At 42.1% G+C, this 24,230-nt stretch overlaps 2 protein-coding genes across 6 annotated transcripts in view; both read left to right on the top strand.

Moving 5' to 3' along the window:
• The window catches only part of LOC127580744 (transcriptional enhancer factor TEF-5-like), a 248,985-nt gene extending 240,680 nt beyond the window's left edge, over positions 1-8,305 (top strand). For all 5 annotated transcript variants that reach the window (XM_052034554.1, XM_052034555.1, XM_052034553.1 and 2 more), the window contains 3 exons: positions 4,578-4,718; positions 5,407-5,559; positions 7,786-8,305. In XM_052034554.1, coding sequence (XP_051890514.1) covers positions 4,578-4,718; positions 5,407-5,559; positions 7,786-7,899 — 408 coding nt within the window. In that variant the 3' untranslated portion in view covers positions 7,900-8,305. The remainder of the gene's footprint in view (positions 1-4,577; positions 4,719-5,406; positions 5,560-7,785) is intronic.
• A 15,702-nt stretch (positions 8,306-24,007) lies between these two features.
• The window catches only part of smpd2b (sphingomyelin phosphodiesterase 2b), a 37,711-nt gene continuing 37,488 nt past the window's right edge, over positions 24,008-24,230 (top strand). The window contains exon 1 of the mRNA XM_052034734.1: positions 24,008-24,224. The gene's annotated coding sequence lies outside the window, so the exon portion shown is untranslated. The remainder of the gene's footprint in view (positions 24,225-24,230) is intronic.

Genomic DNA, 24,230 nt, shown 5'->3' with positions numbered 1-24,230 from the left:
ATCTATGCCCATCATAACTTCCATGATCAAACTGAGGGCTAGAAATTCTATAAAACTGAACAACTTTGGTTGAGAGGTTCACATAACAGTGCTGTCAGGTTTCCTAGTGTGACACCACCTGAAACTGTTGGTGTCTGTGCAGTGTTTGTGATTGATGTTTTGCAAGTTCTCATCGTTGTCATTTCGGCATTTAGCCCAGCAGCTGCCGTCTCTGCAGCTAACTCCTAGAGTAAAAGATCACGGAAACCAGCCTCCCCTCCATGGACTCTGTCTGCACTTCTCGCTGCCTCAGTAAAGCAGCCAACATAATCAAAGACCCTACCCACCCCAGACATTCTCTCTTCTCCCCCCCTCCCATCGGGCAGAAGATACAAAAGTCTGAAAACACGCATCACCAGGCTCAAGGACAGCTTCTATCCCGCTGTTATAAGACTATTGAAAGGTTCCCTAGTATGATGAGATGGACTCTTGACCTCACAATCTACCTCATTATAGCTTTGCGCCTTATTGTCTACCTGCATTGCACTTTCTCTGTAACTGGAACACTTCATTCTGCGTTCTGTTATTGTTTCACCTTGTACTTTCTCAATGCACTGTGTAATGAATTGACCTGTCTGAACAGTATGCAAGACAAGTTTTTCACTGTACCTCTGTACAAGTGACAATAATAAACCAATATACCAATTATCATAGTGCAAGGGGCACTGTTCCAGTCATGAGGGAGTGACACAAGCTAATGACGCACTGGTGGGTCAACAAGAGGTAATAAGCTGTTTCGTGGAAGTCAGAGGAACTTGTTTGGGCTGCTGAAGAACTGTACCTGCAGGCTGCTTGCTCAAGGGTCCACGGATGTAGTCAAGGCCAATTCCTGCAGGAAGCTGCCAGCAATGCAGGTAGATCCCCAGGCCCTCATTGCTCACACCTCGGGCTGAAGGAAAAGTAGATGCTTCAACCTCCAGACTGCAGACTGTCAAGACTTGGAAATACATCACCATTTCTTCATTGTTTCTGGGTCTAAATCCTGGAACTCCCTAACCAACAGCACTGTGAGAGTACCTTCACCAGAAGTACTGCAAAAGCTCACCACCACCTTCTCATGCAGTAAGGGATGGGCAAAAACACTGGCTTTGTTAGCAACTCTTACACTGCAACATCTCAATGAATAAAAAGGTCAGGATTTCCTAAATGTGTCTGTTGTGCTTCAGAGTGATACAGCCCATTATCTTATGACCATCCTGGCTTCATTCATTAGCTGCCTGTCTCCAATTACATGTGGGAATCATCTGCACCACTGAGTAAAACTTTGATGTTTGCTGTTTTATACACATTATAGATATGAAACAGATGGAACTTAAGCAAAATATTTACGACTCTAAATCTATTTGATCAAAAGATAATGTGAAAAAAAGCCCTTATAAGTAAAATAATGTGTTAAGTTGGATCAAAATGCCTAGTTCATTATACCTTTCTACACTATGAATGTCTTTCTGTGAAACTACACAGGTGTATGTATTGCATAGTTGCTATGGTAATGAAGTGTTTTTAAATAACATCTGTGCTGGTGTTGCCAGGGGTTTAGATTAATCAGTCCTGTAAGCAATCTAAAAGATATGAAAATCACAAGGACAATAAAAAAGTCAGTGTTACAGTCGCCCATTGACACACACCTTGCTGCCTCATTAAAGTATATTGCAGTGTCTCTCAAGCATTATTATGGGCACATGTAAAGAGATTCAATTGCATAATGCTCCTCAGCGTTCTCCAGTTGAAATTTGATTTGTTTTCTGGTGTGAAACACAATAATGAGCATTTCTTGGTCATTTTGTGACATGGGAAATTTGACCAGGCAACCTCTGTCACCATTCACCTCTGTGACTTGGGTGATTTATCATGCACCAGGTACTCCCGATCCTTGGGAACTCAATCCCCTGACCTGAGTCCTCTGCCCATTCGACAATATCTCCCTTCTCTTTTCCCCTAACAACCACCCTTCACCCAGTGTGCTGTTGGGCACTGATCCATCCCTCCTGCTGCCCTCCCAGCCCTGATCCCTGATCACAGTCCAGGCCCACCTCTTTTAAGCCCGGCCTCAAGAAACGAGGACTGGGCAGCACCCTTCGATTCCAAATGCATGCTGCATCAGGTGTGGCTCAAGTGTGAGACCAATGAACAAAAGAATTGTTCACAACCCACTCCTGTGCCACTGTAGCACAACCTGACAGGTACACTAGGATTCTTAGGCAGTTAACCTTAAAGTTAATGCAGTTAGTGTGTGGTCTGTTTTCTCATTGATTATGAAAATTATTATTTTTATTCCAGGCTGACCCCACTCCCTCCTCCACCAACAACCCTTGTGCCTTCCAATTGACATCTGATGGGTGATTGACCCTGTTGTCACGAGGCGACAAAACTCAGTCTCTCGTGCACAAGCACCGAAATACATCAGTATGTCCAAACAGTTGTACTAGTGGCAAAATAAGATATCTTTATTAGTCACATGTACATCGAAACACACAGTGAAATGCATTTTTTGCATAGAGAGTTCTGGGGGCAGCCCGCAAGTGTCACCACGCTTCCGGCACCAACATAGCATGCTCACAGCTTCCTAACCCGTACGTCTTTGGAATGTGGGAGGAAACCCACGGAGACACACGGGGAGAACGTACAAACTCCTTACAGACAGCGGCCGGAATTGAACCCCAATTGCTGGCACTGTAAAGCGTTACGCTGACCGCTACACTACCGTGTCTGTCATAGTGAACAATGGTTGAAACTGTATGCAGGTGGGAGCCAACAGCCCACTTGATGGATCCTCTCATTGTTTTTTTGTGTCTCTGGCACATAATGTGTAGTGTGTGGTGCTTTGGGTCAAAAATCACTGCTCAATCTCAGCAGTTGTTCCTTTCGCAATGAATACTTGAGATACCCCGTCCCTCATTGCCATGGCCAGTGTTCCACTTGTCCCTGAAGTGGGAAAGACTCATGATTTTATTGTTCTGTGTGTTGTTAAACCAGTTCTGTGTGATTCTCAGCCAGATTGAAACCATTGGTTACATGGAAGGTGGAATTGTAAGTAGCTGCTGGACTCTCCTGGCAGGAAGTGGTATTGCAGGCAAATTGTGATGGACAAAGAAGGAGAGTTTTCCTGGGTGATATCAGTGACGGCAAAAATCCTGGAATCCTTCAAGAAATGATTGGCTGATGAGGTGGGAGAATTAGGATGCCACTGATGGATATGTTAATAAGTAGGGCAATGAAAATGTGGAATCAGTAAGTTTCTCCTTTGGATGTTCTTGCTTTGGATATGTGAAGGGATAATATCTTGCCATTGTTGAAGAACATAGTAACAGAGTCATACAGCAAGGAAACAAGCCCTTTGGATAGCTGAGTCCAAGTCAACTGTTAAGCGCCCATTAACGTTAACCCTACACTAATCCCATTTTATTCTTCACAAATTTCCATCAACTCTCCCCAGATTCTACCACTCATCTACACATTAGAGGCAGTTTGTAGTGGCCAATTAACCTACCAACCCGTACATCTTTTGGAGGAAACCTAGCGGCTGGAGGATACACAGGCAGTCCTAGAGGGAATGTGTAAATTCCACACAGACACCACCAGAGGTCAGGACTGAACCTGGGTCACTGGAACTGTAAAGCAGCAGCTCTGCTAGATGAACCACTTTTCACATTATCCCTTTGTTTCAACTCCTGAACCCATTTCATTACAAGTATGAGGGAGGGAATTTGTGCCAAGGTGTTTTTTCCATTTAATGGAAGATGTCTTTTAAGAGTAAATAAAAAATTTTAAAATCTGCAGATGCTGGAAATCTGAAATAAATGCTGTGGAAAAAAAGATGCTGCCTTACCTGCTGAATGTTTCCAGCAATTTATGTTTTTGTTTCAAAACCTGTCTCCCTTTTGGGATCATGCTGATTCGAACTGGAGTGCAATTTAAATGTAACACAATTCCCTTTATCTGCTGCAGCAGATTGCTCACTTTACAGTAATGAATTAATCAAGTCTTTAAGTAAATGCAGTCATGTCAACAAGTTGTGAATTAAAAAATTGTTAGCCAATCTGATATTGTTGAAGACACAGCAATGGGTCCAATGGTGATTCTGTTGGGAAGCCAAGTGGTTTATTTCACTTTAATCAATTTTCATTAAAATTATAACATTTTTAATATTTTTGTGATCATTTAAATGTATTTCAACTATTTTAAATGTCTCTGGTCCTCAGGGACAGTGGAAAAGACTGTCTAACAGCACAAGCTGTCAGAAAGCCAACAGGGTGGGCTGGAGGCAGCTCTTCAACTTGCACAGCCTGAGACCTGGCCAGCAGCTGGGCCTCAGGAGCAGGCAGCTGCAAACGGTAAGGGTGACCGCAAGGATCCTGTGGCAGGCAACCGCAAAGCACGGGCCAGGAGAGCACGATCTAACCCATTGTTCTCACTGTACTCCTGCAAAGCGCCGTGGAATGTTTCACAGCATTTAAGGTTTTACAGCATTTTTATGTTTAAATGTTTTACAACATTTATTGTTGCTGTTATTTCAATTCTGTGCATCATTTCTACAGGCGGACCTTAACAGCAACATCCAGGATGGACCTGGGGCCTTTTATGGAGTCAGCAGCCAGTACACCAGCTCTGAGAACATGACTATAACTTGCTCCACAAAGGTCTGCTCCTTTGGAAAACAAGTGGTAGAGAAGGTGGAGGTGAGTGGCCACTCTGGAAAATTTTACAAAGGCACAAGGTGAAACTCCAGTTAAGGAAATAGTGAGGTTTTGCACGTATGATGTCAAAATATGGTTATACTGAGACGTAGGATATTTTCTTTTACATTTCCTGCTTACCAAGTACTTGACAGTCAGAACATAAGTACATAACAATGTGAGAAGATAGGAGCAGCAGTAGGCCCCTCAAGCCTGCCCCACCTTACCACATGATCATGGCTGATCACCTCTTCTTTGTTGCCAGTTCCCCATTGCCTTCAGTTAACTTGTACTATTTGGAGAGTGTCATGCTGGGAAAAAAAATGGTTTTTAGTGGGAAAATCCTGCTGGAAAGAATTCCCACTGGGCACGAAGAGGCCTGGAAATGGGTGAAATTTTGCTCAACCTCAGACGATGCCTAATTTGAACTGCACGGTACTTTTTTCAGCATTGTGGAAGGAACTTCCAGGCTGATGTCTCAATTCTGAATGTTGGTGTTGATGGTCTGTTGGGCCAAGCAGTGGGGAGGCGTTGGCAATAGTTCCTTAAGGGATTCTGTTGATGTCTGGTTTTAGCATTGAGGCTGCCTCTTAATCCTGCAATGGGAAATCCTACAGCAACACCCGTTTACCCGCGGCTTTGATGCTTAACTTCCAGATGAATTTTATACCTCCTGAATCTTGTCCCACAGACAGAATATGCCAGACTAGAGAATGGAAGGTTTGTGTATCGGATCCATCGCTCCCCAATGTGTGAATACATGATCAACTTCATCCACAAACTCAAGCATTTACCAGAGAAGTACATGATGAATAGTGTGCTAGAGAACTTCACCATCTTGCAGGTAAGTACCAGCATGGGTATCTGACATTTGAGAATGAAGGAGGGAGAATTCCACTGGTCTAACACCTATCTTCCACAGAATATTACGAGCAGGTACATTTTTTATCTCTCATCATCAATGAAATATTCAAACATTGCCGATGCTTACACTCACACTGAACTTACGCATGTACTTGAACTGACTTACACTCACATTATACCGCTGTTACAGTCACACTATCTCACACTAGTAATTCATCTTGCCTACACTCACACCATACCTCACCCACTCAAACTCTCACCCTACCTTGCTTACACTGGTAATTCATCATGTCTGCAATCATCTTCTATCTTACCTGCACTTACACCTTCCCTTATCTGCACTGCTTCTACACCTCATGTATATACATATTAAACCTCACTCGCACTCATACTGCCCCTTCATTGTAGTCACATGAATAAAATCATCATGGCAAGGATAAATATGATTCACAGATGTATTAATATTTGATTGACTGGGTCAAACACTCCACCTAAATATTAATCTGTTCCACTTAGTCCTGCACCCTTCCACCACACGCCCCTTTAACATGGCTGAATTAAATTACTCCCTTGGGGGTAAAGTTCAGTAACTGCACTTTTAATATGCTTCACAAAAATCCTTCTTGGTTATGACTTGGGGCTTCAGACTCAAGGTATGAAGTTGCAGTTTATTCATCTTTGCCTGTGACATCTATAACAAGGTCAAGTCTGCCTTGCTTGCAAACACTACTTCTATGAACTGCTTGTGTTCCTCCTATGAAAGCGAACTATTGCCCAGCTTCATATCACCCAGGTTATCAAAACGTCTCCCTTTCTCTTACAAGCTTTTAAAATACAAGCTTGAAATCACCTAATCATTACAAGTATAATTACCTTAATTTTAAAAGTCCTGATTTACATCTCTCGCCTAGATTTCCCCATTATAAATAACATATCAGTGACATTACTGATGAGCCTGGCAATTCTATCCAGTGAATGCATGAGTCATATAAACCGAGATAGTCCCAGGTCAATGTCTAATCTGCACTGAGCTACCTGATTTCCAATAGTAAGCTACATTTGACCAGGTACTTCTAACTTCCTACTGAAAATCTTACTGCATTACTAAAAAGCTATCAACATTCACATTGAAGTTACTGCCTCAACTATTTTACGGCCAGGGGTGACATATGTGCGTGGAACCCTCCTCCCCGTTCAGTGGGATTTGGTGGAATGTGGTTGAAAATCTGATGAGAAATGTAAAAAACATTTTTTACATTCTCCGTTACATTAGGAACTGTAAAAAGCCCCTGAAGGTGTTGAGGAGCATTTAAGGTTGTCAGAACAATGTCTCAATTTTTAAAAAAATGTCACTTGCTTTGAAATTGTCCATCTCCCTTTATCCTCCTCCAACCCAACTAAACTCAAAGAAGTCTACATTCCTCCAATTCTATCTTGTGCGACTTCATCCCACTATTGGTAGCAGTACCTTCAGCAACCTACATTCTAATCTCTGGAATTCCCCAAATCTCTCTGCTTCCTTTCCATCCTTGAAGGCATTCCTTAAAACCTGCTTCTTTGATCAAGCATTTTGTCATCTGTCATATTTCTATACATGGCTCAATGTCATATTCTGTCAAATAAAGCTCTCAAGAAGCATGTCAGGATGTTTTATTGCATCAAATTCACTATACAGATGCAAAATGCTGTTGCTGAACATCGTTAAAACAACCCATGGTTATCTGTATCCACTTGAGGAGCAGTCCCTATTGTTGCAACTCCGTCCATCTCTTTCAGGCCCACACTAACTCTTGATGTTCCTTCATAAAGTCTATAATGATACCAGGAAGGGGTCATAGAGAGATACAGCATGAAAAAGAACAGGGCCTATGGTCCACCAAGTCAGTGCTGACCATAAAGCTCCCACGTACACTCATCCTATTATTTTTTCCTGCATTCCCATTAACCTCCAAATTCTAACACTCTCCTACACACTAGGGCTAATTAAGCCTCCCATAACCTGCATATCTTTGGGATGTGGGAGGAAACCCACATGCTCATGGGGAAAACGTGCAAGCTTTACACAGGCAACACCCAAAGTCTGGGTCAAACCCAGGTCACTGGAGTAGTGAGGCAGTGGCTCTCCCAGTGCGGCCCGGTGTTGTCATGTGATTTTTGTCCTGCGTAACTGTGCTTCATCTTTCCTTTCTCTCTTGCTTTCTGCCAGGTTGTGACCAACCGGGACACCCAGGAGACCTTGCTGTGTATAGCATTTGTATTTGAGGTGTCGACAAGTGAGCATGGTGCACAGCATCACGTTTACCGGCTGGTGAAGGACTAGGACTCCCACACCCAACTTCCCCTACACAGAGGGTGCTGCCACCTGCCAATTATCTACACATCCTGGTGCCTGCTCATTTTTACCAAACGCAAAACAAAAATCTATTTTTCACAGAAACACAGATATTTTTACGTTAGAAGAAATGTAAAAAGACAAAAAAATGAACTGTTGTGAAGTCAAAGAACAATATTCTGCACTACTTCTGTGAGGGTCATATATATGTGTGTGTTTTTATTTCCTCTCTTCAGAACTCAAGCTCAGTGAGAGGTAATGGTACCGTTTTTCTTCCATTTTAAAAAATATTTACACTTCAGGGATAGTAAGTATTGGATAAAGATCACTTTCAGAAAGTGTGTGTTAATGAGGGCTTGTATGTAGGAATGTTACCTTCTATGATAGTTTTTTGTGCCGGGGGGCAGGGGAGGGTGGGGGGGGCGGGGGGGTGGTGGGAGGAGAGAACAGAAGTAAAACACCTACATTTTGTTTGCAATCATAAAATGACTGTTCAACCCAAAAACTGGGCAACCAAAGGCTGTTCTCTTTGTAGCCTTTGTGTTCATCATCAACACATTTGATGGAGGGTTGGTACAATCACAACTTTGACTTCTCAGAATAATTATTTTTTTTTGTGTGTGGGGTTGGGGGAGTAGAGGAGTCGAAGATATCCTTGGGCAAGAAAGTTGCAAGGTATTTAAAGTGTTAACTAAAGGTCTCCCCTCCCATCTAGCCTTATTAGCAGATTTGCTTGGTAGCTTGAGGTGGACATGATGGGTTTGACTGTGAAAGTAGGAGAGTGACGTAATGGGCAAGGGGCCACCAGCTTTAATCCCTTGTCTTATTACAACTTAAATTAGCTCAGGGTAAATGACTTATTTGTTTACCCAGAAGTGTTCTCACCAGTTTTGGTAGGGTTGAACATAAGGTACTGGGAAAGTTTTCTCCCACCTGGTTCTCCCCACCTCCTGAGGGTACTAACTCATGCTGGGATGCAGTTTCCATAGGTGTTGTTGCTCTCTGGCACCTCATTCTGAGGGTTATTTTCCACCAGTGAGCCTATAATGTGAATATTGGCATGGTACTTTATTGGTAAACAGGATTATCCCAAGCAGTTGGCTCGAAACTAAAAGGAAATTTTCATGATCGTTTAATCCCACTGGTGTTTTTATTTCTTCTTTTAAATGCTCAAAGGCATCTGAAAGTCTGGGGAAAGTTAGAAACCTTTCCTGGAGAAATAATACCACAACAGTCCGTATCTAGCAGGTACCATACCTGGATAGGGGAACACAGCCATCTAATTTAAGCAGCTCTCTCCAAAGTGAGCTGACTCTTTGTGCTTGCAGCAACGAATGTTTTGAGCTCACTTAAGTAAAGTATTGAGCCAAAGGAGAGATTGTCACCATTTCTGACGGGAAAGAGCGTTAGATCTGGAGGAGAGTTGCAGTCCAAAAAGAGCAGCCAACCAGATTCTGAATAATTTGTAATTAAAGAAAAAATTCTATACATTTTCACTTGAAACTCTCTAATTCATATTTGGCCAATCTTGCCAAAGTGATACAATTTCCATCTAAGGCAAAAAGCACCTCCAGCTGAGAGAGTTTGTCTGAAGTAGCCAAAGAAAGATTAATATTCTGAGCAGCTGTATCATGTCTTGTCCTTGGTCTTTGAAGTAATACCAAGAGCATGGGAACTTGCCTGTATGCATTCTGACATTCAAAAGAATCTTTGTATTCTCACGTAGATGTTTATTGTGATGATTCAAGCAATGAAAGATAAAAGTCTAGCATTTATATAGCAGCCCTTACAACCTCAGAGTATCTCGCAGCCAGTGAAGTACTTTTGAAGTGTAGACGCTGTTGTTGGGTGGGAAACATGGCAGGCAATTTGTGCACAGCAAGCTCCCTTGCTCCGTGATGATGATGAGATATCGTGTTCATTGTGCAGGAGGGCAGGTGATTATAGGTGAATGAATACCCTGAGAAAGCATTGGACAGACAGTGTACATGTTTTACTGGTGTTTGTGCTGGGCTGAGAAAGCATTGGACAGACAGTGTACATGTTTTACTGGTGTTTGTGCTGGGCTGAGAAAGCATTGGACAGACAGTGTACATGTTTTACTGGTGTTTGTGCTGAGCACTTCGGCCATTTGTTGGACAAGTCTGGCCAGATGCCAATCAACTTTTGTCTTTTAGAAGCACTAAATTATTATAGTACACTCTAGTGATTACAGTTTCTTTGGGAGTAAGCAGAGTGAGGTGAGGGTCTGTTCTGTCTACCATGTTAATGCTTTGTTGTAGAGGAACAGGTTAGAAGATATTTGCATATAAAACAAAGGTAAGGAAGCCTGAACCTTGCATATCTTCATTTCAGGAGTCTATAATGGAAAGGGTAAGGAGGCAGGTGGGAGCAAGAGAACAGAAACAGAGCAAGAGTGTTGGGAGTCATGTGACCTGTCTCCCCTACCAAACCTCAGACCCACTTAATGAGCTAGTTTTCATGAGTGTGACGGTGTATGGGAGTTTGTTGAAGAGGGATTATTTTAATGCCACACACAACACTGTTTTCCTGTCTGTTTTGATTGAGAATTTTACTTCCTCCCTCTATTTCCTCTCCAGTAATTTTCCAATTCCCCACCCAAGGAAACACATGGGGGCCGTGCAGCCAGATCATCTTCCAGTATCTCAGGACACACGAGTGGTATTTTGCAATAATGGCATGTTAGTTTTAATTAATTACTTTCTTCATTTTGGTGTGAGGTTCCAGCAGCACCAATGTGTCCCAGAGCTGAATTCTGTTGAACAGGAGGTACTGGGTGAATCTGAACCAGCTTTACATGGGAGATGGTTCATGCACCTTTACACAACTGCTCCTACCATTCCATTCCGGCAGAAGTTTTTAGCCTTTGTTCAGGCAAAACACTGGTCATTTATTCAATGGCTGGCCTTAATCATATCTTTAGATCCTGTCCAGAAATGTGCCCTTTCCAGTACATTTCACTGGATGGTTACCAATCCTGGGTTGTTATCAGTTGCCTAGAAGTTCTAGCGCACTCATTGGGCAGCACTTGAATGATACAGCATTTGGTCACGGGCTCTCAGATGAATACTTGCATTATCTCAAGGCCTCGGCACGACACATCACACCTTGCACATTTTCATAGCTGAAAACGTACTGCCTGCTCCTCCTCTCCCAAGACTGCTGGCCTGTGCTGTGGACAGAGGGAAGGGGCAATGTAGGCCAGCATTCGCAGTGAGGGAAGTGAGGAAAATAGCAGCTGGTACTGAAGGTGAGGCATTGGAAGGTACTGGGAGAGATTGGGAAGGACTGATAGGTAGTGCTTGGAGTGAGGATGGGGTGGAGTGGCGTTAATCAGGAAGAACTGGGAATTTATAAGGGGGATTATGATGCAAAGACCGGTTTGTTTGGGGGATTGTGAGTGGAAAGGCCAGCAGTGGGTGTTAGGGGATTGGAACTGGCAGCACATCAGGGTGGTGATGGTGAGAATCGTGGAATTGGTGGAGGCCCTCAGATCAAATGACTGGTCAGAGATTGGGGACTGTTTGGGGACTTGTTTCAGTGTAGAGAGAGGAGGCTTTGCCAGGAATGTAGATCGATAATTTACTTACCTTGCAGACCGTCCCTGTCAGGTGCCGTGCAAGTAAGGCCGTGTTGTCCCAGGAATGCCCAATGATAGGTGCGTCAGAACAATATGATCAAAGTACCCTGCAAAGCACTGAAAGGAGTGTTGCATGAGGGCAGCACCCCATCTGCCATGGTGCAGAAGTGGTATCAGGGCTGCAAGGGCGAGTGAACCAGGAAGTGCCAGTCAAATGTTCCAAGTGATGTGAAATGACACGGACGCGGTCGTTACTGTCTCACTCTGGGGAAAGATTGTTTCTCAGCTGCAAAATGTTGATAAGAAGTAGCCTGAGTCAATTGAGTTGCTAGGCAATCATCTTTTTTCTTTTATCATCCCATGCCTAATCCAAGGGCACGGAGCCCAATTTAGAAATGATTTCCACCACATTCATGTTAAGTTAATTTGTCATAGACTGGGAACAAACTGGGAACTTTCTTATTCTGCACAGTCAGGGACACACTTTACCTCTAAAGCAACAGACTGGATGCACAAAAGGATTTTAGCAAACCTTTGGAGACTTTTTGATAGCATCTACAATGAGTTGACTACAAAGTGTCACTGGAATGGCTCCCATTGTGATTGGGGAAGTGACAGATTCCTGCATGCTTCTGAAATTACTGTATTTAATACCGAGATGGGGTTTTTGAATTGCATGCTCTTACTACTAACATATTTTCCCAACAGTTTTCTTGTAGTCAACCTTTACTAACTTCCACCATTTGCATTACGATTGCCACTAATTTGCTTTGTGGCCTGGCCAGTATTTTCCCTCTTCCCTTCCCTCAGCATGTTGGCATTACTAATACGATCTCATGGACAAGACTGTTACAGAATGAAGAAATTTAGCTCTGGTCAAAGGAACCATGCGATCAGAATAGGTGACAAAAGGTCCTGGATTGTGTCCAAAAGACCTCTCATTTTGTATGACACAGAGTTAGAGCCATCATTGAAACTACTCTAAAGAGTTCTTTCATTTGGTATGATTTTAGTGATCTTTGGTGCTGTTGCCATTTTCCCTTTACATCCTATCCTCTTTCCACCATTACTTCAGTGAATCATTATGTCATGTCCCTTTAAATATAAGGCATTTGGCACCAAACCAAGCGAGGTATTAGAACTTAAAGAAGAAAGGAATGAGAGTCATGTCGAGTTTTCCACTCTTCTTCAGTAGATAATACCAATAATAAGTGTTGACACCATGAGGGGTACTTTGGGTGAGTCACTCTATGACTCTGTTGGGATTATACTACACAGCATGGACTCAGAGGCATCTAAGCCCAAAGTTCGATCCATGCTGACCTCAGCAATAAGGAATTTGGCCTCGGCTGAGAAGCTGTGAGCTTTCGGTTATAGAGTGATACAGCATAAAAACAGGCCTTGGGCCCAAGATATGTAGTCCCTACTGGAACTTGTACTGCATGAATGTTGAGAACAACTGGGACCAGAATTGGCTCAGATAACCTACAAACATTAAATGGCTAAGGAGCATCTGTGGAGAAAATGGGCACTAGATTGAGCTAGTGTGAGGTTGCTTGCTGTATCCCAGCAAAGAAATTGGTGCCTTCAGAAATAGCGAGAGAGCTAGTGGGTAGCGTTGGGGAGGGCGGAGTGGGTGTGGGTGCATGGGATACAAGAACTTGTCACTTTAGTCAGGAGTCAATATAATAGTTCCACTTAGCCCTGCTGGTGTTAACACTCCTTATCCCCCAAACCCACTCTTGCACTCCCCCAAACCACTCCATACAAGCTTCTGTCCTTGCATCTCCTGCAGAGTTTTTGAACAAAAGAAAGCCCTCAACACACAGACACCACCCCCCCCCCCCACCCCCCAGCAACATCTGTGAACGACTACCTCTGGAAAATGAAGCATGAGCTGCTCAAAAGCGCGAACAAAACATCCCAGTTAGCAGAAGGGAGGAAAGTACAAGCAAAGAATTGGATTGCTTTGTAATTTAATTTCTTTTACACCAGAATTAACATTTTCTTATTTTAAAAGATGTAACAAATAGTGGGAGTGGAAGAATTTTAGAAAAGTAGTGGGTTCTTTTCTATATATATATTCTATATATATATTATATATATGACATATAAGAGGCACTCAGAGATGGTACTCAGGCATTGTTGCATTTGGGTATCAAAAAACCTAATTTGTTAGTGATGTCACCTAGCACTTAACTCTGCTGTAAATATCTTGTACACAATATTTCTATTGTGGTTATCCTGCCACATTCACATTTACTCCAGTTTTTAAAGCCTTTTTGTTAGCCTGGACAGACAGTATTCTGTTCCTTCCTGTAATATAATCTAGTTTTTGAATTTTTCTAAAGAAATAGTTACATTCATATATCAAAATAATTCAGGCCCACGATTGGGAAGATGGGTTCAAAGCCGCGCAGCAGGGGCAAGTCTTCTTCTCTAATTGGCAGCTGTGGAGAGTGCTGTTCGTTTGAGTTTTTAGGGCCTTCTCTGGTTTTTGATGAGCACTAAGCTTCTCGTTTTCTTGGGCTCTCATTCAATCAGACATGTAGGAAATGTAGGTAATGGGAAGGACCTACTGAGCACGTTCAGGATTTGGGAGATGGGGTGGAAAGGAATGCAATTAAAGAACAAATCTCTGGAGGTCACTTTCCATCTTCGAAAGTAAGGACCTAGAAGGCCCAGGGCTATCAAACATAAGATCAGTCTCACATCAGGAGTCTGTCAGGATATCTGACTCAATGTGACAAAACCTAACTCAAACTAAGATGAAGGCTTAATTATAACAGCCTCCCATGTGTCCCCTTCCCAGTGGCAGCTTGGCATTTCCGTACAACATCTGCGTTGTTTGAGGCTTTCCACATTTAAAGGCCAAGAAATGGAAATGTCTCCATTCCATCCCTTCCCTGGCTGAGAAGCTAATGTAAAAATATCACACGTTGCTCAACACTCCCTCGAAAAATAATATTTAATAATATTATGAAAAGGTCAGATAAAGGTAAACATTCCCCAGGCCACTGTACATTGTGATATCTCGGTGTTGACGTTTTCACTGGAAATAATCTGCACAAGTCTTTAAGATGGCATTCATGATGTCTCTCCATACAGTGGCCTGAGGGGTTCCTACCCTGTGATCTTTCACAGGTTAAAGGTGATTAGAAGTATTCACCCCTTGGTTTGCTGCCAATGTTGTGTTTTTCTTTAATACTTTTCGTGTTTAAACTAGGAAGCCATGTCAATAGGATTTTTTGGGGTTTTTTAGATATATATTTTTGAAGAAACTTTCTAATACTACCTGTGAAGGCTGACAAAAGGGACACTGTTCTGAAAAAATGTCCTTCTTGATTATTGTATTGTATAGGAACATTACCTCCTTCTTGGCCAATAACGATGGACTGTTTTTTTTTCATTATTTCCTTTCACAAAACTAGGGTACATGGCCAAAATGAGATTACCTTTTAACTCCTGGTGTAACACTCCATATCCTTGAAGGGGCCTTGAGTTCACAGAAGCCTGAACCATACAAAGAAGGACAAATAGAACAGAGTCAGTGTGGGGATGGGAAAGGGGGTTTTTGATGGTGGGATTTTGCAGTGGGTCACACTTGTTTGCATATTGCTTTCTCCAATAACCATTTGTTTCAAATTTTATGGAATCAATTTTGTCCATACTGCAAATTAGCTAACAGCCTTGACTGCATTATAACAGGTGAGCCGCACATCGCACAAATTTTCAAAGATGTTTCTTTTGTACTCTTAATAAATTGAATTTGCATATTTTTAGAAAAGTTTACCTAATTCTCTTGGGGAAGTGCAATCACTGTCAAGAAAAAGCTCATCTGTTAGTTGAACCTTCTCTCACCTACAGCTTCCAATTTACCCTCCACCCCAAAACCTTTCCTGCTCCTCCATTTCCCATCTCTTCCGAACTCTAAATCTGATGGAGGAAGCATTCCTCCGCTCCCTGCATGCATATCTGACTCTTCACTTTGAACCATAAACAACAGTCATGGACTAATTGCAGTCCTGAAACCCTGCCCCGCACCCAACCTTCAAGCCCAAGTGGCTCAATCCTATTTGCAGTTGGATGAATTATTGGCTGGTCTGAGCTGCTTGAAATTTGTGGATGAAGGTTTGGAAAATGATAAATTTAAGGTCGTCATGGACAAGTGCAAATTGAAATACCAAGCTGTGTTAGAATCCGTAATTTGAGATATAAGCAAACTAATGACAGCCTGGACTTAACCTGCATATCTGGCTCCTGTTAAGCATTCTAATGGTCCATGAAGACAAAAGTTTGGGCTATGACTTTTATCACTCCTTTTCCCAGGACCTCAGACAATGGAACTCTTAACCTATCTCAGCATTCCCTTCTTCCCATTACCTACAACTTTTTAAAAAATATAAGCTTGGCTTCATCTTTTCATTAATTACACAACGTGGCTTTTACTCATTTCAATTTGAGTGCTCTATAAGATTAACCTTGTTTGATTTTTTTTTACAAAATGCCTTGGTAATTGAGGTACAGGTTATTTGCCAGAAGAGGGCAGCCCTGCTGTCTTCATTAATGGATCCTAGTGTCCCAATTACAGCAGGACAGCTAATGGGAATTGAGTGTAAGCAACATAGTGAGACCCACTGTTGTAAGATATGGCCCAAAGGAGTTAAAATACAGGCTTTAAGAAACATTTGTATTGTCATTATGCCAACCGTAAAGGACCTTAACATGCAGGTACTTACAGATAAGAGGGTCACTGTTCTTTATTGGCAATCCCTAAGCTGTGTATTCTTGATGGAGTACAGTACTTTTGTTTTTATTCCTCTAAACCATATTTTGTCACATGGTGAAAAGGTAATTTGAAACAGTAAAGATGTGTTAATGTGTGATGATATTGTTTCTATGTATATTTTTCTGAATTGTGAGGGGGTTTTATTATATATCCATTGTATATGTCCATCAACTTAATCTTGGTGCCTTCAGAGCCCAGATCCTTAAACAAAATAACAGAACAAAGCAATAAATATTTGTTGGTGGGTGTGTATCTTTCTGTGTCGGAAGTGTGGCTTTTTTTTAAAAAAAGAAACTGTGTGGAGTGAACAGTGGGAATGGAGTGTACTCGTTATACTACTAGGCTAATAATGAGAGCTAATAGCAGTGTAAATGTTAAATTGTAAATCAAATCCGGAAATAAGAAAAATGCAGCATCAGTAAAAGTGCCTCTTGCATTGTCATAAAATCCAACTGATTTATTAGTGATTTTTAGGGAAGGAAACCTGCAGGACTAGAAATCCTATTGAAAAATGCAACTTTTTTTGTATGCTACTTGATCAAACTTTTAACAAAAAGCAGACATGAAATATGATCAGGTACTTCATGTGTGGCTTGCATACTTCTGGGGCTTTGTTCCAGATTCTCCATGTAACAGATATTTGCGAGGAGGATGTTAGGTATTCTGTGATGAATAATGACATCTATTGATGTCACTTACACAAAATACCTGTGTATATATGAATTTCATGAATGGGGCAGGCCACTCACACCAAAGTAAGCCTTAAGCAGAGGGCTGCTTTGGCATTAATTAAAGGGAACTTGACCTTAACTAGTCTAAAACATCCATTTTCTCCTTTAAATAGTTTTCTTTGTGTTCATTGCCATCACTATGTTCCTGCCCCAATTCATCCTTCACAGCCAATGTCCTCACAACCACCCTCTCTTCGTACCGTGATATCTGACCCACTTTTAGCCCATCATGGGACTCTAATCTCCTGTTTGTATGCTAGATCAAGGGGGGAAGGCCCATATGCATAGAAAATGAGCAAGGGCTCTTTTCTATCATGCAAGAAAGAAGCCTTGTGCCTTGTATGTAAGGGAATTTTTCTGTCTGGTGGCCCTACATTAAACTGGCATGGTCTGCTACACAGTACCAATTCATTGCACTTTTTCTGCCACGTTACAATTTCTAGCCTTCTCTATTTCACTCAGTATGACTTGTATGTGAGACCAGTCCCACACTAGTGTTAAACTCTGTGCTCAGAGGGTTAACAGCTCGATTGAATGGAACAGTCACACTGGTTCAAGAATTTCCCACTTTTGCCTTCTGACAGCATCTAACAACGGGAAATTAGAGTCATAGCCAGTGCAGAAATAAGCCCTTCAGCCCATCATATCCATGCTGACCATTGTACCTGTCTATAATGATCCCATTTGCTCACATTAGGTCCATGGCCTTCCATGCTTTAGCTATTCAAGTGCCTGTCTGGATGCCTCTTAAATGTGTGATTGTATCTGTCTCCACCACCTCCCCTGGCAGCACATTACAGATTCCAACCACTCAGATCCTGTTTAAAACTCCCTCCTCTCACCTTAAACCTATGCCCTCATGTTTTTGATAGCCACACCATGGGGAGAAGATTCTGACTATCTACCCTATCTATGCCTCTTATAACTTTATATACCTCTATCAGGTCATTCCTCAGCCTCCTTCACATCAGGGAAAACAAGCCCAACCTATCCAATCTCTCCTTATAACTAACGCCCTCCAATCCAGGCAACATCCTGCTGAATCTAGTCTGCACCCTCTCCAGCGCAATCACAGCTTTCCTATGGTGTAGCATTGAGAACTGCACACAATACTCCAAGTGCGGCCAAACTAATGTTCTATACAGTTGTAAAGTGATGACCCAACTCTTATATTCTATGCCCCATCCAATGGCAAGGATGCCATATGCCTTTTTCACCATCCTATCCACCTTTGTTGCCACCTTCAGGGAACTATGGATTTATACCCCAGGTTCTCTCTGTTCATTGACACTCCTTAGGGCCCTACAATTTACAGTATATGTCCTAATACTGTATATTTGACTTCCTAAAATGCATCACTTCACACTCGTCAGGATTAAATTCCATCTGCCATTGGTCTGAACAACTCCCCAGCTGATTTATATCCTGCCTTAGACAACCTTTTTCACTATTTACAACATGATCAATTTTCATATCATCCACAGGCTTGCTAATCGTATCTCCTACTTTCACATCCAAGTTGTTAATACATATAACAAACAAAAAAATGTCCTAACATCAATCCTTGCAATATACCACTGGTCACAGACTTCCAATCAGAAAAGCATCTCTCCACCACTACCCCCTGTCTACTGTCACCAAGCTAAACGTCAGTGGAACAGCTTTCCCAATTTCCCTCAATGCTAATGAGAACAATTTTTGTATTATGAACCTGTTAAACAATACACACACATTAAAGAAGGTGGCAAGTAGGCTACTCATAAGTAATCAAATATGCCTTTGTGGACAGTTGAAGACAGGCTTCTCTGACAACAATCATTTATTTTAACTTCTCATATCCCCCCCCCCCCAACCCAACTACATGGGGGTTAAAGTTCCCCCATTCCTCTCTTTATAAATCTTGGGATAATTGAATGCTTTTAACAGTGAAACCAAGTCTACACTGCGAACAAATATAGCAAATGATGAAAATTACACAATAATTACCAGAACATAAAATATTTCTACAGATCTAAATTTGTTAATGTCCAATAAACAGAGGTTTGTATTTTATCTTAAGTTAATCTTTTAAATTTGTAGCCTTTGAAAAATTGATAAGGTCAGTTGACCAGATTGGAAACAATTAATTACAAAAATATAGATTAGAGAAACTACTGACTGTTGAATTAAATTTTAAAGACTACCAATAACTAATGCAACACATAGCTAGAACACTGACCATACTGAGATCAAAGTTGTTAGTTTAGCAGTGAGTGCTCCTAAGTTGAGGAGAATTTTGGACAGATATGCAGATCAATTTCTTGAAAGATCAATTTCTTTGAAAGAAGACCAACTTTGATCGTGATTTTCTCGGGAATTGAAACAGTGATGTGATAAAGAGGATGATGAAGTAACAGAGATGTTCAGTTTTGCAAGAGATACTAGAATTTGAGACCATAACTTTAAAATAAACATTAATAAAGCCAGTAGGGAAGTCAGGAAAAGTACCTTTGTCCAAAGAATGGTTGGAATGTGGAACTCACTGCCAGAAAAGGAGTTAATGTATTTGAGGTGAAACTAAATAAACATATCTGGGAGATAGGAATGACAGTGTTTTATGAAGAAAGATTAGAGAAGATGTTTCTGTGGAGCATATACACCAGTAAGTTCAGTCTGATAATACTCCTGCAAACTGCTGTGGAACATTTTTATTATATTAAAACACTACATAAATACAAGTTATTTTATAGCGAATGTGAAAATTTTGTAGATACAACCTAAGGTACTTGGATGCTGATTAGAAACTCCTCATTTATCTAATACATGCAATACAACATGATTAGTTTAGCAACACAATTAGCAGAGATTGAAGTTTCACAACTGTCAACTCGACAGCTACCATTCAATGAGGCGTAATGTAGTTCAGGCCATACTTAGGAGGATACACTAACAATGGTTCTTAGTAAGTTATACTGCTCACAAGAAGTTCCTTGAACTTTCTGTGCAGCCCAGAAAAGACTCAAAAACAAAAATTCACTGTCATGAATATACACCTGGGGTTAGTAAAATTTCTTTAGGATTACTGGTTGTTGAACAAGACAGATAGAAGAACAGAACAAAGTCAACTGTGTACTGAAACGAGTACCTGAACAAGGCAGATCTACGATACTAGAACCAGTGTTAATGAGTGATTAGCCTGCATTATCACTGAGAAGAGTGGGACTGGAGTTGGATAGATCCAGATCACTTGTAAGCCTGTGTCTCAAATACGTAGGTCCCAGTAACTTGATAAACAGTGGTAACAATAGAAACAAGAGAAGTTCATATACTTTGAGCTATTCAAGCAATTAGTGAGCCCATCTGTTCCTCAATTCCATCCCCTGCTTTGACCAATTTCCTCCATTGTCTAATAAAAATCCATCCTGGCAATTTCAATCAACTTAGCATCTACAGCCTCTTTAGAAAGTAAACTCAAGATGCCTACTCTCTTTGGTGTTAGGGGTGGCTCACATTTTAAGATCATATCCAATTGTTATGGATTCCCTCACCAAAGAAAACAATTTCTTTGCATCTACTATATGGAAACCCCTAATAACTAGATCTCTTAGATCTAACACTTAGATCTTCATGTTGTAAACACAAGGGCTTTATTAGTACAGTGTTTTGGTTGGTTAAGCTACCTCCGTAACCCTGTCGACAGATTGAATTCCATAATCCTTGCCTCCGTCAATTTTGCTGTTTTAGGACACTGTGCATAAAAGAAGAGCAAGCAACAAAGATCACATCCCCAGAATTGAGCACATCCAATTTTCTGTCTACTAACTTAGTTCTTGTTTCATACACTTCTTTAGACCTGCAGAGTGTGCCTTTTATGATATTAGGATGTATTAAAACACTTTGCTGTTAAATGTACATTGAAGTGAAGTCACTATTCTAATGTAGGGATCATGGTCGCCACTTTGTGTACAACAAGGTCCCAATGAGATAAATAACTATCATGTGTGTCTAGAAATTCTAGTACACATAGATTGATGCACCAGATGAGCATTGCACCAATACACTCATTACCATTTCAGTTTTGGGCAAGCAGCTGCAAATTTCAGTATGCCAACAGCTGATGACCTCTGGTGTTGTTGAAAGGTCATTTAACCTTTTTACTAGTCGAAAACATATCTTCAGGACCATGATGTTGTCTGCAATTGTGGGGAGTTACTGAGCAGCCACAAGCTAAGGATAGATGACTGGGGTCAGTATAGCAATCAAGAGTTGATGCTGGAGGGAGTGGGGAGTGGGGTGGGAGGAGGCAGGCGAGGTGTTCAAAAAGATTGTCTAAATTGGGCCAAGGGTGGGTCAGACTCAAAGATCAGGGCTAGGGGGGGTAGTTAGGATCAGTGGTCAGATCAAGTGACAGAATATAGCTGGTGGTGGCGTAGATTTCAACATCATTGAGCAACCTTAGAACATTGGAGGTTCAGGAACATTGAGGGATCAGAGTGTTAGGGTAGTTGGGACAAGGTAGGGAGGAAGCAACCATCTTTCTTGGGGATACCATCCAGTACGGCGGTATTAAAATCTAGTTGTCCCAGAAGTGCACAATGGTGGTTTTCTCTGGGGTAAAGTTGCTCCACAAAGCTCCAAAAGTAGCACATGGAGAATGACACTATCCCCTGTGCAAATGATGCAGAAATATCATTAGGTGGACAAAAGTGTATTATTTCCAGCAAGTGCCAAGTTTAATTTCTGGAATAATGGAAACAATCTGAAATGGGTTGTTTCCATGTTTCACTCTGAGTTAAGTCAATTTACATTAATGCAATGCTGAAACAAAGAATTAGGAGATCAATTATCTAGGCCCATCTGTTTAGTTGTTGGTTTAGACATACACGAGGTGAATGTTAACATAGTGCTGCAGGATCTTTAGCATCAATCTGAGAGAATCTCAGTGTAATAATACTGTAATGGTGGAAAAGCAGTGGCCAATTAGTGCAAAGTGTAGCAAACAGTGAAGAGCTCAAGACTAAAACTCATTTTTAAAGGTGGTTAAAATGAGGGATGAAAACTGGTTAGCTCCCTGGGTAATACCGTCCAGTTTGCCTTGGTAGATTTTACCTGAAAGGCAGGCAGGATTGCAATTTAATGCCACACCTGAAGGAAGTCACCTAAGGCAGTGTTGTGTTAAGAGTCAGCCTAAATTTAGTTCTCAGTTATCTAACTTATTGTTGAGAGTCACAAGAGATTCTGCAGATCACCTGGACTCACCAGGACCTACCAGCCCGTGTTCCTCCCCCTCCTCCGACCTTCTTATTCTGGCTCCTTCCCTCTTCCTTTCCAGTCCTGATGAAGGGTCTCGACCTGAAAGGTTGACTGTTTATTTCCCTCCATAGATGCTGCCTGACCTGCTGAGTTCCTCCAGCATTTTGTGTGTTTTGTTACTGTTGAGAGTACCTCTTAAGAAATCAAAGCATACATTCTGAGATAAAATTATAGTCATGAGGTCACACCCATGCATTAGTTTTCTTTCATATTTCCTGTAAGATTTTAAGGATCTGTTTTAGTGTGCACTATTATTATTTTTCTACCATGCCCCAAGCAGATGATTATGATGGTACAAAATTAGTGAATGGTAAAGGTAGATCTGACAATTGGCAGCAACAAAAAAAACTGTAGGTGCTGGAACAGACAAAGCTGTTCAGGTCAGACACTCTGTGGGTCAGGCAGCGTCATGGAAAGGGAAGCAGGTAACGTTTCAGGTCAATGGACTTAAGAACTGGTAAAATGCAAGAAACAAACATGTTTAAGTATGCAGCGAGAAGGAGGGATGGAGAGAAATGGCAACAACATTTTAGCAAACATTCAGCACAGATATATATTTGATAAGAGATATCAAATCTCTTGCTCATGATAAGCCACCAAAAACAATTGTGTGCTGAAACATCTTTGTAGATGATACCATCGTAGTAGGCCATATCTCAAATAACGATGAGTCAGAGTACAGGAAGGAGATAGAGAGCTTAGTAACACGGTGTCAATGACAACAACCTTTCCCTCAATGTCAGCAAAACAAAAGAGCTGGTCATTGACTTCAGGAAAGGAGGCAGTGTACATGCACCTGTCTACATCAATGGTGCTGAGGTTGAGCGGGTTGAGAGCTTCAAGTTCCTAGGAGTGAACATCACCAATAGCCTGTCCTGGTCCAAAACGGAGACTCCACGGTCAAGAAAGCTCACCAACACCTCTAGTTCCTCAGGAGGCTAAAGAAATTTGGCATGTCCCCTTTGACACTCACCAATTTTTATCGATGCACCACAGAAAGCATCCTATCTGGATGCATCACGGCTCGGTATGGCAACTGCTCTGCCCAGGACCACAAGAAACTGCAGAGAGTTGTGGACACAGCCCAGCGCATCACGGAAACCAGCCTCCCCTCCATGGACTCTGTCTATACCTCTCGCTGCCTTGGTGAAGCAGCCAGCATAATCAAAGACCCCACCCACCCTCTCCCATCTCTTCTCCCCTCTCCCATCAGGCAGAGATACAGGAGCCTGAGGGCACATACCACCAGGCTCAAGGACAGCTTCTATCCCACAGTGATAAGACTACTGAACAGTTCCCTTATACAATGAGATGGACTCTGACCTCACGATCTACCTTGTTATGACCTTGCACCTTATCGTCTACCTGCAATGCACTGCCCTGTAGCTGTGACACTTTACTCTGTATTCTGTCGTTGTTTTTACCCTGTGCTACCTCAATGCACTGTGTAATGAATTGATCGGTATAATTGGTTTGCAAGACAAGTTTTTCACTGTACCTGGGTACAAGTGACAATAATAAACCAATACCTCCGCCCTGCTCCCAGGATGAACCCTTGTAACCAAGACAACACAACCACCAGCCCCCCGCTGCAGCGCTGGCCGGAGCTTGCGCGAAGCACCTCGGGACTTGTAGTTCAATACCCCGACCGTGCCCTCCCATCATTTCGAGGTCAGGGCAGGTTCAAACTACATTAACCGCTAAGCGCCAGGGCGAAAGCTCCCCTCGATGCTTGCTGGGATCCCGCTGGGGAAGGCCCTCCCGCCCACCGCAGGGAGCTGCGGGCTGGGACTACATTACCCCGCGTGCTCGGTGCGCAGGGGCCGGAAGCCAGGAGCTGTTGGCGGTGAGGAGAAGCCGCGGCCCCGGCAGGACGGATCACCGGCGGCGGCGGCGCACGGTCAGT

This window comes from Pristis pectinata, chromosome 20 (assembly GCF_009764475.1).
Source record: "Pristis pectinata isolate sPriPec2 chromosome 20, sPriPec2.1.pri, whole genome shotgun sequence".
NCBI lineage: Eukaryota > Metazoa > Chordata > Chondrichthyes > Rhinopristiformes > Pristidae > Pristis > Pristis pectinata.
This window is presented reverse-complemented; position numbering and strand designations above follow the sequence as displayed.